General features: G+C 41.1%; 1 protein-coding gene across 1 annotated transcript in view; it reads right to left on the bottom strand.

Annotated features, from left to right (window-relative positions):
- Positions 1 to 2,083: 2,083 nt before the first annotated feature.
- LOC136856858 (leucine-rich repeat neuronal protein 1) overlaps positions 2,084 to 15,743 on the bottom strand; it is an 81,036-nt gene continuing 67,376 nt past the window's right edge. The window contains exons 5-7 of the mRNA XM_067135056.2: positions 13,791 to 14,001; positions 11,144 to 11,325; positions 2,084 to 4,783 (exon numbers count right to left, since the gene is read on the bottom strand). Of these exons, the coding sequence (XP_066991157.2) occupies positions 4,525 to 4,783; positions 11,144 to 11,325; positions 13,791 to 14,001 (652 nt within the window). The 3' untranslated portion in view covers positions 2,084 to 4,524. The remainder of the gene's footprint in view (positions 4,784 to 11,143; positions 11,326 to 13,790; positions 14,002 to 15,743) is intronic.

The following is a 15,743-nucleotide window of genomic DNA, read 5'->3' on the forward strand; positions in this document are numbered from 1 at the left end:
TTCCAAAATACTATTTTATTTCTCAGTACAGTACTAACAACCCTAAATCTATTTTAGTTACTGAGACTTCGTATTTTAATGCCAATGAAAAGGAAAAAGCCTGCATAATTATGCATCATGGATTTATTCCTTATTTTGATTAAAATAGGGAATTGGATTCCTTTGTTTTGTTTAGTTCCTTGACAATGTATCTACCAAGCATTGTTTTGAAATGTTGTCTACTTCAGGCGGAAGTGGAGCCGGTGTGTCTCGGTGACTTGTCGATAGGTGATGACAACACTTCCTGGCTGTCAGGTTTTTACCTGGATCTGAGGACTGGCTCGAGGTCCACTCAGCCTACGTGATTACAATTGACGGTCTAGAAATGAATGTAAACTGTGATCTCATTCAATACGTGTTTCTCATGTGTGCCGTACTCGTGAAGTAAAACGCAACAGTCTGATAATGTCTGTTGACAACAAGTTACCGAATGATGATAATTTTTCTCTCATACGAACATCTTAAACACTATTTTTCATTTGCATGTCCACAGTTAACACCGTTTTGACACTGTAATTATAATATTGCAGTTTTTTTTAAGACATGAAGTCTGAAAGAAGCACGTTATTAACATTATTTGAGAGAAAAGAGTGATAGAATTTCACCTCTAAATAGGTTCCGGTCAGAAGAATAGTGTCTCGTAGATTTAGGCTATCACAATAGACGTAAATGTGTGGATAATGTTATTGATAGGAAAATTATATTATACCAAACGGATTTATTATGATTTAACAATATACAGTGCATTATCATTCTATAATCACATTGCACTCAAGACAACTGAATACAATAAATACTTTGTGACACACATCAGTAACAAAACTACTTAAAGCTAACATTTTTAGTTACAAAAGGCAACCAGTCTAATTATATTTAATGTCTATATAAGTCTATATATGTCTATATAACACTTCTTTCTTGTGAATTAATTCCATTGAATTCTAAGGAAAATATTTAGACCACTAATCCAACAGCAGAATGCTGAATTCAAATATCGCTCCTTCTTTCGTGGAGGAATATCAAATGCCAAGTTGAATAAACCTAGTTGAGTGAATAAGGTTACTGTACATAGACCTTGATTAGTGTATATGAGCTGAATACAAATTACTAAATTACTTGTGGAGGATTTATGTGTTCCGTACAAGAGAGAGCTAAAGACTAGACCCTTATTTTCTGTCCTTAAGAAAACATGTTCGTTTTTTGAGTTCGAGATGAGCTTCCTATTATCTAAACATTCATCCTCATTCGAACTTAGAAAATCCCTGTGCCAGTAGGGGGATGTAAAACCAAAGACAATAGAAAGAATCACGACTGTGATGAGGAAAAGGAGACTGGCGTTTTATGGGCATATCAAAAGAATGAATCCTGAGAGATTGGCCAACAGGATACTTCTGCAGGAAAAGAGGAAAAAACAACCGGGATGGCTTACAAAGGTGCACAATGACTTGGCAGAAATAGGTATCAAGGAAGAGGATATAAAATAAAGGACATCATTTAGGAAGAAGGTTGCGGGAATGAGGGATGCGTCTGAAGAGCAACATGCGAAGCCACGGAACATCTCGGGCAAGAAGAAGTCAAAGACTCGAGAATCTTTGGCGAGAGTGTAAAGAGAAGGGTATCAGTCTGCGTGACAGAAGGAAGATTGTGTAGACGTGGCCCACAGGTGGCCTATTGATAAATGATCTGTCTGTCTGTCTGTTAGGTCATCAGCCCAGAGGCTGGTTGGATCCTCAAATAGCACCACCAAAGGTTATGCGGTTATAAGGAAACAGCAAAAACCAATGGCAGCACCAAAATGAGGCGTACTAGGCAAGACGAGGAGTGAGGTAGTTTGCCATTGCTTTCCTCACTGGGTCAGAAAGTGCTATTGCAGCACGACTGACCCTATGAGCAACACCTTTCATAACACTCAGATGCACTAGTCGTGCTCTGAATGCCATTACTCAGCACCACCCATACCCCAGCAGCTTCCATATTGTCACAGCCATGGATGAGACTGGGACTTCGGTGAAAGCTACACTTTACTCTGGCCTGTGCCAAATGATAATAATAAATATATTGGCACGAGGCCGGCGTATTTCACTGTCAAATATTACCGGATTGAGCCGGGACACCGAAGGACAACATTCAATAATCTCAGGCACTCTACGCCGTAGGAAGGAATAATTACGAATATTCTAAATGATGTATTGTAAAGCAATAGTGGTAGTAATACCGGGCGAGTTGGCCGTGCGGTTAGAGGCGCGCGGCTGTGAGCTTTCATCCGGGAGATAGTGGGTTCGAGTCCCGCTGTCAGCAGCCCTGAAGATGGCTTTCCGTGGTTTCCCATTTTCACACCAGCTGTACCTTAATTAAGGCCACGGCCGCTTCCTTCCCATTCCTAGGCCATTTCTATCCCATCGTCGCCGTAAGACCTATCTGTGTCGATGCGACGTAAAACAAATAGCAAAAAAAAGTGGTAGTAATATGGACAGGTGTGATCTCGAATTTTTACATCGAAATGATAGGAAGAGACCTATTTGGTGAAATTTGCCCGGAAGAAATGCGAGTTAATACGGCTTTTAAACATTCACCTAATTTTGTAGGATAGTGTGTGGAGGGAGGAGGGATAACATGTTGACTACAATAGCATGCATAGTACTTAACATAAGAAGAGAAGACACGGAGAAATGCTTCAAATCACTCCATAAAGTGATGAGAGACACTGAAGCTTCAGTGTGTTCTTACAAGGGATAGTCGTACAGTTTTTGAAGAGAAACAGCGAAACTTTCAGCATACAAGGATAATATATCCAAAGCAATGTAGTAAGTTTCGGTAGACCTCACAAGAGTGAGATCTGGAAAGCGTGCAGTACACCGCGTAGTTTTGTCACTGTATACTGTTATATCCATCAACTCATTTTACTACACGGTATATCTGCAACGTTCCTGAATGTCATTGTAGTCTACTTGTCTAAAAATCAGCTGTGTTTTTAGTCAAATCTGTCTTATCATCATAACGTTGACTAAGCATGTACAAGGACTGTTCCATAAATAGGTTTATAGGACTTGTTGTTTCGTATATACATGCAACTCCTCCATACACGTATAAAACACGGTACTCATTTTTCTTACACATTATCTAAGTAAATGTTCAATCATATACTAAGGCATCCCTCTCCTGTAAACCACGTGGTAAGGAGGCTTGTGCCGCAGGTACAACCATATCGGATGGGCATTTGTCGAAAGTGGGGTAGCACCCTTTCGGAAGATGCAAGGGCGACAGTCTCCATGATTTACTATATGACCTTGTAATCATATTTAACATGGCTTAGCTATGTTTATTTTTTTTATTTTGTACTGGTTTAACGTCGCACTAACACACCTAAGGTTTCGGAGACGTAAAGATGGGAACGACCTAGGATTGGGAAGGTAGCGGCAATGGCCTTAATTAAGGTACAGCCCCAGCATTTGCGTGGTATGAAAGTGAGGAACCACGGAAGACCATCTTCAAGGCTACTGACGGTGGTATTTGCGACCAACATATTCCGTCTTAGTTATGATGATACTGTTACACGGCTGAAAACATCGGGAAACTATAGCCTAACTTACTCCCGAGAACATGCATCTGTCGTTGTGGTAGAGAAACAGGTTAGAAGATGGGACGAACTGCACTAAATGAGCTACTAGGTCAGAGAATTTGAAAAGGAAGTTGATATAAGTGAAGTATGTCGGTGGAAGAGCAGGATATTTGGTCAGGTGACTACAGAATTATCAACACAAAATCAGACAATGGAAATGCAGGAGTTGGTTTAACAATGAATAAATAGGGCAGCAGGTAAGCTGCTATGACCAACATAGTTAATGAATTATTATTTGATAAGACAGACACCAAACCAATGCCCTCCATAATAGACCAGGTCTATATGCCTACTAGTTCAGTAGATGATGAAGAAATCGAAATATATGAAGAGATCGAATATTTAATACAGTATGCAAAGGAGATGAGAATTTAACTGTGATGGAAGACTGGAATGCAGTGGTAGGCCAAGGAAGAGAAGGTAATATAGTAGGAGAATTTGGATTGGAATAAAGGAATGAAAGAGGAAGGAAGCTGGAAGAATTCTGCATTAAAAGGACTTCAAAAAGACACACACCAAGAGCCTAATTTGTATATTTGTTGTTGTGTTCATATGTCTCTTTCGAGCCCTTACAAAATATATGTCAAGTTGTAAACGGTCCTTCCGATGTTTTGATTGTATACATTTTAGGGGTCCCCCAGCCCCTGGGTTTTGCTGGTGGTGGTTTAACATAGTATTTTACACTTGCTCATTTGGATGCATTATCGTTCTTTGCTGAAAGTTTCGTTGCAATTGACACCGCAATTTTGCGATCCTCTCTTCTCAGTCAAATTTAAAACACAGAACTCAAATTAAATGCAATGTTGCTCTCATGGCTGGTGCACTGAAGTCCAAGACCCATAGCTGTAGACTAAACTGTCCTACGTTTAGTAGTCGTCTGCTGCGTTGTAGAACGCTCGAGAGTAGGCTGCTGGGCCGGACCGTATCCAGGGTATACGATGGCGGAAGAAGAGCACTAATGCCACCGTAGCGGGCACTGCTAGCAACACTCCTACCAACACCCCGATGAGCAACATGCCGTCGCGTTCAGGATGGTTTCCGTCAGCGTCCAAACAACGCATGTGGTAGTGGCGAACCTCCAGATCGAACATTCGCTTCCCCCTCATTTCTTCAGGTTGTTTGCATCTGAAACAGGATAGCAAAACTACAACACTCGGAAGGAAATCAATGTAACTGTTGGCAAAACTCGGTGCTTTAAAAAGTCACTTCAGAAACCTGTGAACACAGCATAATCGGCAATTTATTTATTTATTTATTTATTCTACGTTTGGTAAGTGATTTTAGGTATTCTATTCTAAAGTTATTTATTCCTTCTTCTTAAGGGACACTGGGACTGAAATTTCCAAATTCTATATAAAGTGAGGTACAGCTTTGAAATTTTATATGCTTATGAATAGTCATAATGTAAACCACTGTGGGAAAGTTGAGCATTGCAAGTTGATTAGTTCTTGAGATATTAATTATTTTGTACTTTTTTATGTGCAAATTATTCAAGATTTATAAACGTCTGCCGCGTTAAACCAATCAAGATAGTGTAATTTTTAGGTAATATTCTATTGCACTAAAACAATTGGAAGAAACCTACGGATTCTTTTTTGAATTGCATTAATGAGTATGAAGAAACAATTTTTTTTTCATATCCAAGTTTTATTCTACAAAAAATCTTCATTTTTTTAAGTTTGAAAATTTTTTGCAGCCAGACCAAAAGTGCAATCCAAAAATCGATCCGCAGGTTTATAGTCATTGCAATGAAGATAATATATGCACATTTTGAAAGCAATACCATAAGATTTATGACGCATGTAACATTTTGAATGCCTGAAAAAGTGAATCAGAGAAAAAAGCAATTTTCTAAAGTAATGGACAATTTACAAGGTTTCAGCTCACCAAAGACATTAGAACTGTCCTGCAGCATAGGTGACACCCTCCTTCTTCTGTTTTGCAGCCTCCTTCTTCATTTTGGTCAGTTTCACCTTCCGTCGACATGCCTTTCACTTCTCCATTGATGACCGCATACTTTCATACTTCCTGCGACTGTCACATCTTTTAAGTGCTTGAGCTGTGACATGAGATACTGAAGTTTGTGTTATTCCTGATTTCAGCTCTCTTGTTGCACTACACCCCATGTTGAATTCTGCTACAGCATTACAAACAGAAATTTCAAGTCTCCTCCGTGAAATAAAAATCTCTTTTGGGCACTTCCTCCAGATAACAGAATGCAGAGACTCATTCTGATTTTGAGTAGCACCCCGGATGCATCTGGACAATAGCTCATCTGATGCTAGCCTTTGATAAACAGGCATAATCTTTACAACTAAAGGTTCTGAAAGCCTTACAGCCATTTTGTCATGGCTCTGTGGTGTTTTACCTGCTGCGATACTTCGATTGTAAAAACACCAAGACTCAGAACCTTCAGGACACTTCCTGTGCTGGGGCTTACTGTCAGTTGACATGTAGTGGCATAGAGTGGCATACACTGCTTTCTTCATATCTGCAATATTTGTTATGTTCTGTACTATTGCATTCCTATAATAATTTGTAAGTTTTGTTATCGTGGCATTGGTAAGACCACCTGTACGACCACCAAGTTGTACACCTTTCAGCTTCCAAGTCTGTACCACCTGTCGCAAGCCTGTTCCCATTCTCTTTGCTACATGGTTGACACATTCCTCCTTCTTTAATACTGTACTGGTACTGCTACCATACACACTTTTAGAGACTAAATGATTAAAGGTTTTGGAATCACCATCTGACAGGATGGTGGTGTATCTCATCTGATAATTTGTGACTGAACGTTTCCATAAAATTTCAGCTGCACACATTTCCATTGCCACAGAACTACCTTCATGATTCTTTTCACATTCCCCACTCTTTACATGACAGACATGCCATACATGAAATTCTGGGGAGTCAGCCCCAAGTTCAGCAGTGCTAATAACACATTTAGTACAGTACTTAGACAGTATTTCATAGTCTATAACTAACCCTGTTAATAAATCTATCACTATGCCAATACCATACGCAGAAGTGTGTCCTCTCTTGTGCCACGTACCATCATAGGAGACAGAAATGTCAATAACAGTGTTACTTCCTGTATTACCATCAACTGTTCTATATGCTCTTCTTACAATTTGACTTGACTGGGACAGACAATTCTCTTTCAATAATTTAGCATGAGCTGCTAAAATAGTCATGTGCTTGGTGAATGTCTTAGAATCAATGCTAGGCATTCCCATTGCAGCACAGAACTTTTCCATACCCCTATGTCCTACACCTAAGCTTAGAAAGCCATCCACACTCTTCCTATTCACATCAAAAGGGGGCCTCTGGGATTTGGAGTTACTTTTAACACGAGGACTTGAATAAGTCTGGGTTGGACAGAATCCATATCTAGTACACTTCACACACAATTTACATGCTAGACCATGTCTTTCCCTTACTTGAATAGTTAATGTTGTTTCTCCACATTCACTGCAATTTAAATTCTTTACCAGTTCATCCAATGTACTTGAGTGAATCAAAATATACTCACTACCTGGTGGGTGAATATTAGGCCTAGTTTTATGATCATCTTTCTGAAATAAAGCTAACTTGTCAACACTCTTGGAATTATTGTTACCTTCATGTCCTGAACTCTGGGATGTGCTGGGTGCTTCATTATGTTGACTTTCAACTACCTTCTCATTCTGAACATCACTATGCTCATAACCTGTATTGCCAGCTGATTTCCACCGAGTAGCTGATAATCTCAAAGAAATTTCTCGTTTTCTCTTACTTTTGGATTTTGGCTTATGCCACCGAGAACTTACTGTATGCATTTCACCACAGAACAGCACCAAACAATAGTAGAAAATACTCGCACACCTCAATACAATCAAACTGGAAAACAACTTGTTTGTAAACAAACAGGATTTGCACATGGCAAGTACGGAAATAGTCATACATAATGTTGAAATATCGAAACTATTAAATATTTCTTTAATGAGTAATCATTGTCTTCGAAAATAGGCCTAAAAATTATACTCAATATATTATGCAAGGTCACAACACCACCTGTAATTTTCATTCGGTTTGTTAAAACTTTTGTAGTTCTTATATAGTTTACGTAGTAAAAGTGTCTACTTTCTCCACTAGAAAGCAGCACAATGCAGAGAGACAGATGTAGGAGGCCTTTTTGAATTATTCCTATGAAATGAAATCGAGAAATCTGCTTGAATACACCACTAATATGCGCTGATCGCGAGTCGAACGAAAGTGGGCGTTTAAAGGACTGCACGCCAGGCATTTAAAAGCTACGCTAGAGCTTTAAAAATGGCGGAATTCGGATAAAAACACTGCTATCTGATCCGCAGAGGTTAGGGACATATTAATATGGAAAAAACCAAAAATCAATATTTTTCATATATTTTGCCAAAATTTCAGTCCCAGTGTCCCTTAATGTGTTTACCCTCCAGGGTTGGTTTTTCCCTCTGACTTAGCGAGGGAACCCACCTCTACTATCTCAAGGGCAGTGTCCTGGAGTTTCAGGCTCTGGGTCGGGGATACAACTGGGGAGGATGACCAGTACCTCGCTCAGGTGGCCTCACCTGCTATGCTGAACAGGGGCCTTGTGGGGGATGGGAACTTTGGAAGGGATAGACAAGGAAGAGGGAAGGAAGCGGCCGTGGCCTTAAGTTAGGTACCATCCCAGCGTTTGCCTCGAGGAGAAGTGGGAAACCACAGAAAACCACTTCCAGGATGGCTGAGGAGGGAATCGAACCCCCCTCTACTCAGTTGACCTCCAGAGGCTGAGTGGACCCCGTTCCAGCCCTCGTACCACTTTTCAAATTTCGTGGGAGAGCCGGGAATCGAACCCGGACCTCCAAGGGTGGCAGCTAATCACACTAACCACTACACCACAGAGGCGGACCTAAAGTTATTTATAATTATTTAAATCCTTATATTTTATGTTAAGATACATATTTGTCATTCTTAAGTTATCGATAATATCCTTGCATTATTGGTTGTAGTTAAATGTTTATACTTCCGAGCTCTCGTGATAAATCTTATCCAAAGTCGCGTGATAAATCATTATACTTCTGCAACGGAAGAAAAAAGCGCTGTATGAGGAATGTAAACATGAAATGGATTATAGTATTACGTGCCAGGCCTGTGGCAGCCCCTTTTGGTGCTTCCTGGAAGTGACTAGAGAATCAGCCGACCGGGGAGCTTCCAGCCGGCCTGGAGAGCATGGCTGGTATTTCCGTGTATTGTTCTCGTCGGCCGGCTTACCTGTGAGTTTCCTGGCCTCTAGCCACCTCGTGAATGTTCGGGTTCACATCACACGAGCTATAAAAAAGGAGGCTAACCGCGGATAGTCAGTCAGTGCTGGACTCGGAGCCTGTGTTGGACTGCGTGGTGGAGTCAATGTGAGACTCAGTGTGTTGGGGTTCGGTGGCTGGGCTGAGGACGACAGAGGTGTTGGCTATCGCTAGTGTCCCACCGAGGTCTAAGCCAGGAGCTGTGGTTGTTGGTGTCGGAGTGTCAAGCGAATAGCTGGACTGCAGACGACGTGCGGAACGGAGACTGTGTACTACCTGAGAGTACTGTGTATTTATGTGGGCTGAGGGTCGCCGTGAGTTAGCGAGGGAAGCCGCTATCGGGTAAATGGACCTGTGTTAATGTTCGTCGTTATGAGTAGGTCCTGCTCTTGAACACTGTTGAGCTGTCGCTGTTTGGTTGTTCACTGCAAGTGACTATGTGATTCGCTGGACTGTCTCTGGAGTCGAACCAAGGAATAGTCATCGTGTGTTGCGTAGCCCGTATACCTGACTTCAGATCCAGTGGTCTACACACAGTTGCTGTATGAGGTGACTGGACTTGGGGAAAGTGAAAGTAAGGATTAACCGTCCCAAGGTATAGCAAGGGGCTGGACCACCTGCTGTGTCGTAAGGAAGAGAGACTTGGAAATAGACAGCAATTAGTAAGTATGGCCATTCATGGTTGATTAAATTTGTGTGTATCTGTGTTTTTGTGCATTTATTGGGTCATCCTGAAATAAATTACAGTAATAAAATAGACGGTGTTTTATTTGTTACAATATGTATATGTCGCGCAGCAACACTTTGTATAAGAGGTGTATACAGTGAGATACATCTGAAGGTGACCGAGTTGCTGTGGACAGATGTCGTATTTCTGCACAGCAACAGACCAGTTAGCAGTACGTAGAAAATGCTTCGTCACTTCTACTGAACTGGTAGCGATTTTTTATTTATTTATTTATTTATTTATTTATTTATTTATTTATTTATTTATTTATTTATTAAATGGTGAAGTTAGGTCTCTTTTCTCCCTCTAGCTTAAATTAAAATTAACTGATGAATAGGAGGTATATAGAAATAAACTGAATGTTACAATCTCATTTCAATATGAACCATATTACTATGTTACATTCTGTACTCTTCTCTGTTCTTAGGAGCAAATATACACAATCTAAAGCAGTGAAACGCAGAAATAACTTAAGATACATTTCATTATATTATTTGATTTCATGTATAAGTCATTCACTCATACATTCACTCAAATAAACTACATGTACTCTGGAAGAATTTACGGCGGGTTCTTGACGAACAATGCAACTATACCTCTGCACCACCGCCGAAGCAGTTAGATGGGAAACCGAGTACCGAAAACGAGTACTCATGTTCTGACAGCAGGTGCTGTTGTGACGACCCTTGCCGAACTCTGCATTTACAGAAGGAATGTCCCTCGTAACAAAAAAATCCACAGTTCTAGTCATTCAGGCAAGCAACTCAATGTTACAAATATCCTAGTGTTATGAGCTATGAGAATATATTCTTTATTTATTCCTAATAATTACAATCCTTTTCTTAATCATCGTTATCCGGCCTATTAGATTAGCAGTTTGCCTTTTTCTACCACTACGAGTGCAAATTGAGTCAGTGCATTGCTTCACTTAAGCACCACTACGAGCGCTAATGTGAGTCAATGCAGAGTTTCACTTAAGCCTTTATAACTACATTCGGTGTATAGATTTTTCAAAAAATGCCTGGGATTATTGAAACAAGGAATACATTACAGAAATAATTATGTAAATAAGTTAATTTGGCTAGGATTTGAATAAAAATAGAAAACGAGTAAAGATCAAGCGATTTTAGGCGTTTCTATGGAACTGCATATAGGCCGGAAGTGATTTTCGAAAAAAAATTTAGTTTGTTAGAGCCATCCAATACTCACAATTTGTAATCTTTCCTGGCACTTTATCCCTTCAACATTCGTCACAATTGAGTAAATTGCTTAATTTTTACGTTTTTCTTAGTTTGGGGACCCCTACTTTGTCTCCTAAGAACATTAATATGACATTTATATGACGCTAAACATACTCGAAATCCGCCTGCCTGCACACCAGGAGCAGGAGGACCACTTACTGAACCTTGTGGGACCCGCTGTATAATTACTTATTTATGTGTTATTGCAGACACTTACGTTGTGAACCTGGTGTATTCTGGTTTGGTTCTGTTGATGATGAGCTCTAGTTTGCTGACAATCCACTGGTTGTTGCAGTCACACATCCAGTTGTTGTCTTCGATATCAATTTCCTCCATGACCTCCCAGTTGCCCAGAAGACCCTCGTCCAAGGAAGACAGTTCGTTACTCCTCAGGTGGAGCTATAAAGAGGAAACAAACAACGGTTCACAACATTTCACATTATTCATGACTTTATTTAGATTGAATTATTATTATTATTATTATTATTATTATTATTATTATTATTATTGACACAAAACGAATAGCAAAGAAAGTCGTCACATTCCAGAAGAACAGGTAGACCCATAGGTGAAAATCCATCACGACTTACAAATATGTGAGGTCACGACAGAAGGCACAGAAATAAAAAGTGAGTTGAGAAAGAAAATTGTCGAAGCATATATTTATACAAGTGGAATATCAGAAAATGACAAAAGAAAATTAATCAATCAATCAATCAATCAATCAATCAATCAATCAATCAATCAGTCACTATTGATCTGCATTTAGGGCAGTCGCCGAGGTGGCAGATTCCCTACCTGTTGTTTCCCTAGCCTTTGCTTAAATGATTGAGCCGGCCCCGTGGTGTAGAGGTAGCGTGCCTGCCTCGCCCGGAGGCCCCCACGGCTCCTCGTAATCTTCAGGCCTTCGGGCTGAGCAGCGGTCGCTGGGCAGGCCAAACACTTTTCCAGGGCGTTAAGTGCCGTGGGGTTTGGTTCGAGTTTTCTTTTTTCTTAAAAGATTGCAAAGAAATTGGAATTATATTGAACATCGCCCTTGGTAAGTTATTCCAATCCCTAACTCCCCTTCCTATAAACGAATATTTGCCCCTATTTGTCATCTTGAATTCCAACTTTATCTTCATATCGTGATCTTTCCTACTTTTAAAGACGCCACTCAAACTTATTCGTCTACTGATGTCATTCCACGCCATCTCTCCACTGACAGCTCGGAACATACCACTTCGTCGAGCAGCTTGTCTTCTTTCTCCCAAGTCTTCCCAGCCCAAACTTTGCAACATTTTTGTAACGCTACTCTTTTGTCGGAAATCACCCACAGCAAATCGAGCTGCTTTTCTTTGGATGTTTTCCAGTTCTTGAATTAAGTTTTCCTGGTGAGGGTCCAATACATTGGAACTATACTCTAGTTGGGGTCTTACCAGAGACTTATATGCCCTCTCCTTTACACCCTTACTACAACCCCTAAATACCCTCATAACCATGTGCAAAGATCTGTAGCCTTAATTTACAATCATATTTATGTGATTACCCCAATGAAGATCTTTGCTTATATTAAGACCTAGATACTTACAATGATCCCCAAAATGAACTTTAACCGAGCGAGTTGGCAGTGCGGTTAGGAGTGCGCAGCTGTGGGGGCGCATCCGGGAGATAGTGGGTTCGAACCCCACTATCAGCAGTCCTGAAGATGGTTTTCCGTGGTTTCCCATTTTCACACCAGGCAAATGCTGGGGCTGTACCTTAATTAAGGGCACGGCCGCTTCCTTCCCACTCCTAAGCCTTTCCTATCCCAGCGTCGCCATAAGATCTATCTGTGTCGATGCGACGTAAAGCAACTAGCAAAAGGAACTGTCACCCCATCAACGCAGTAATTAAAACTGAGAGGACTTTTCCTATTTGTGAAACTCACAACCTGACTTTTAACCCCGTTTATCCTCACACCATTGCCTACTGTCCATCTCACAACATTATCGAGGTCATTTTGCAGTTTCTCACAATATTGTAACTTATTTATTACTCTATACAGAATAACATCAGCCGCAAAAAGCCTTACCTCTGATTCCACTTGTTTACTCATATCATTTATATACATATAAAGGTTCAATAATATTGCCTTGAGAAATTCCCCTCAATTCGTGGCGATTCCAAAACAGTTCCACTGTATGACAACAGGCAATACCGACAGTGATTCGCCAGTGAAAATGGACATCGAAATATCTGATGATTTGCCTTTGTCAGTTGGAATCGCGCGCCAGGAAGTCTCATTTTCTCGAAAAGAAAAACACATTTTCTCCGCCAATCCGATTGCACCATTGTTCTTAACGTAACAAGGAGAGCATCCCTGATTTTCTTTGTCGGTATAGTTATAATACAGCCTGTACCTATAGTTTGTTGACGATGGTTATGTTATTCAACTTCGGTTTATTTTCTAACAAAGGTGTAGAGTTCCTGATTCTTATCCGGAGGCCGCGCGTTCGAATCCAGACCAGTCCAGGAATTTTAATTCTGAACTAAAGGCTGGAACGGAATTCATTCACCCTTGTGATCAAGTGAGGAGCGCTCTGATACGAGAGGCAGTGGATCGGATCTGGTCGAGAGAGCCAAGCAATACAACTGAGGATGTCTTTGTGCTGACTACGTGTCACTTCAGTAGATGTAGGCAATCTGGCTGGGCGGAAGTCGTCTTGGCAGGCCAAAACCCTTACAGGCTGTTGCGTCATGTTTGTTTGTTTGTTTGTTTGTTTGTTTGTTTGTTTGTTTGTTTGTTTGTTTGTTTGTTTGTTTGTTAACATCATGGAGGTGAGAGCAACCCCGCCGACCAAGAAATGATTATGTAGACCGCACACAGAACAAAACCTCCTCACCTTCTTCATTGGTGGCCACATATGTGGGGTATCCTCGGTGATGTCATGACGGAAAGCATCTGCGTCGATATGGGCCAGTTTATGGTTGTGTGAGCAGTAAAACTCCTCCAGTGATGTCAGTGTAGACATGGCCCCCTTCTCGATTCTCTTCAGCTCGGTCATCCAGTTCATCTCCAGCACCCTGAGACTCCCCAGCGCAGCAGGGAACCCTCTGCGGAGAAAATAAGAACGAACATACAATCTATAAATACTGAACACGATAAATACAAGACTTATTTTCTGTACTAATATAATAAGTGTTCTAGAATTTATCTAGAGAGAATCTGGAGCTCGATTCATTTTTATTTTGACTATTTATCAAATAACTACAAAATAACTACAGAGGCCTGGTGAATATTTTCGAGTTGACACCGTACAGGAGACCTGCGCATCTGTGAGGATGATTTCTAATGCTTAAAACAAATAAACACACACACACACACCAAACCCCCGATCCATCGGAATTAACTAATTAAGATCAAAATCCCAGACCCTGCCCGAAATCGAACCAGAGACCCTCTTGACCAAAGCCCAGCATGTTAACCATTTAGCCATGGATCCGGGCAGTAAATATAAAGATAAAAGTGCATAAATATAAAATACATCAAATACACAGGTATTCATAGCCTATATAAAATAACAGCACGGAATATGTTATTTTTTCCAATTAAACTCTTTGAGCTGCAATCTCCCAATATGTCTGTTACCAACTTCATCAGAATAACACAGTTACGTCCTGTTGATTGTGCGGTCTGGGGTCAAATGTATTATTAAAATTTCTCAGTTCGCTACTCCTATGAATTTATAAAAATGCAAGTGCATATAGTGTTAACAAGTAAACGATAATATGTGGCGATATACAGCTGTTGATTGACAAGCTTTCCTGATATTCTTATGGATTCTGATACCAGATTGGCCATTGTTGCCTTGAGTTAAATCTATATTATATACTGTATATAAAAATATGTCCGCCTCTGTGGTTTAGTGGTTAGTGTGATTAGCTGCCACCCCTAGAGGCCCGGGTTCGATTCCCGGCTCTGCCACGAAATTTGAAAAGTGGTACGAGGGCTGGAACGGAGTCGGGAGGTCAACTGAGTAGAGGTGGGTTCGATTCCCACCTCAGCCATCCTGGAAGTGTTTTTCCGTGGTTTCCCACTTCTCCTCCAGGCAAATGCCGGGATGGTACCTAACTTAAGGCCACGGCCGCTTCCTTCCCTCTTCCTTGTCTATCCCTTCCAATCTTCCCATCCCCCGCAAGGCCCCTGTTCAGCATAGCAGGTGAGACCGCCTGGGCGAGGTACAGTTGTATCCCCCGACCTAATGTCTCACGCTCCAGGACACTGCCCTTGAGGCGGTAGAGGTGGGATCCCTCGCTGAGTCAGAGGGAAAAGCCAATCCTTTAGGGTAAACAGGTTAAGAAAGAAAGCTAAAACTAACCACCGCAGACCACTGGTGTTTTGTATGTGGCAGTAGCCTCGAGTTTCCCATCGTGTAATATGGTGGTTGCGTGTCGGTAGCTGTGTAGGTGTGGTTGATATGAGGGTTGAAGTTGGCCAACTACATATAAAAATAGACCTGTGTGTTCGTATACTTCACCTTGCAACCACAACTATCCACCCCAGACCACTGGTGTTTGTGTGTCGTAGTAGCCGCGAGTCTCCCATCTTGCACTATAATAGTAGCATGTCGGTAGCGGAGGTGGTGTGGTAGATGTGGGAGGTTGAAAGTGACCAACTATATATATATAAATAGACGCGTGTGTTCGTATATTTCACCTTGCAGCCACAACTAACCACCGCAGACCACTGGTGTTTGTGTGTCGTAGTAGCCGCGAGTCTCCCATCTTGCACTATAATAGTAGCATGTCGGTAGCGGAGGTGGTGTGGTAGATGTGGGAGGTTGAAAGTGACCAAC

This window comes from Anabrus simplex, chromosome 1 (assembly GCF_040414725.1).
Source record: "Anabrus simplex isolate iqAnaSimp1 chromosome 1, ASM4041472v1, whole genome shotgun sequence".
In the NCBI taxonomy this organism is placed as follows: domain Eukaryota; kingdom Metazoa; phylum Arthropoda; class Insecta; order Orthoptera; family Tettigoniidae; genus Anabrus; species Anabrus simplex.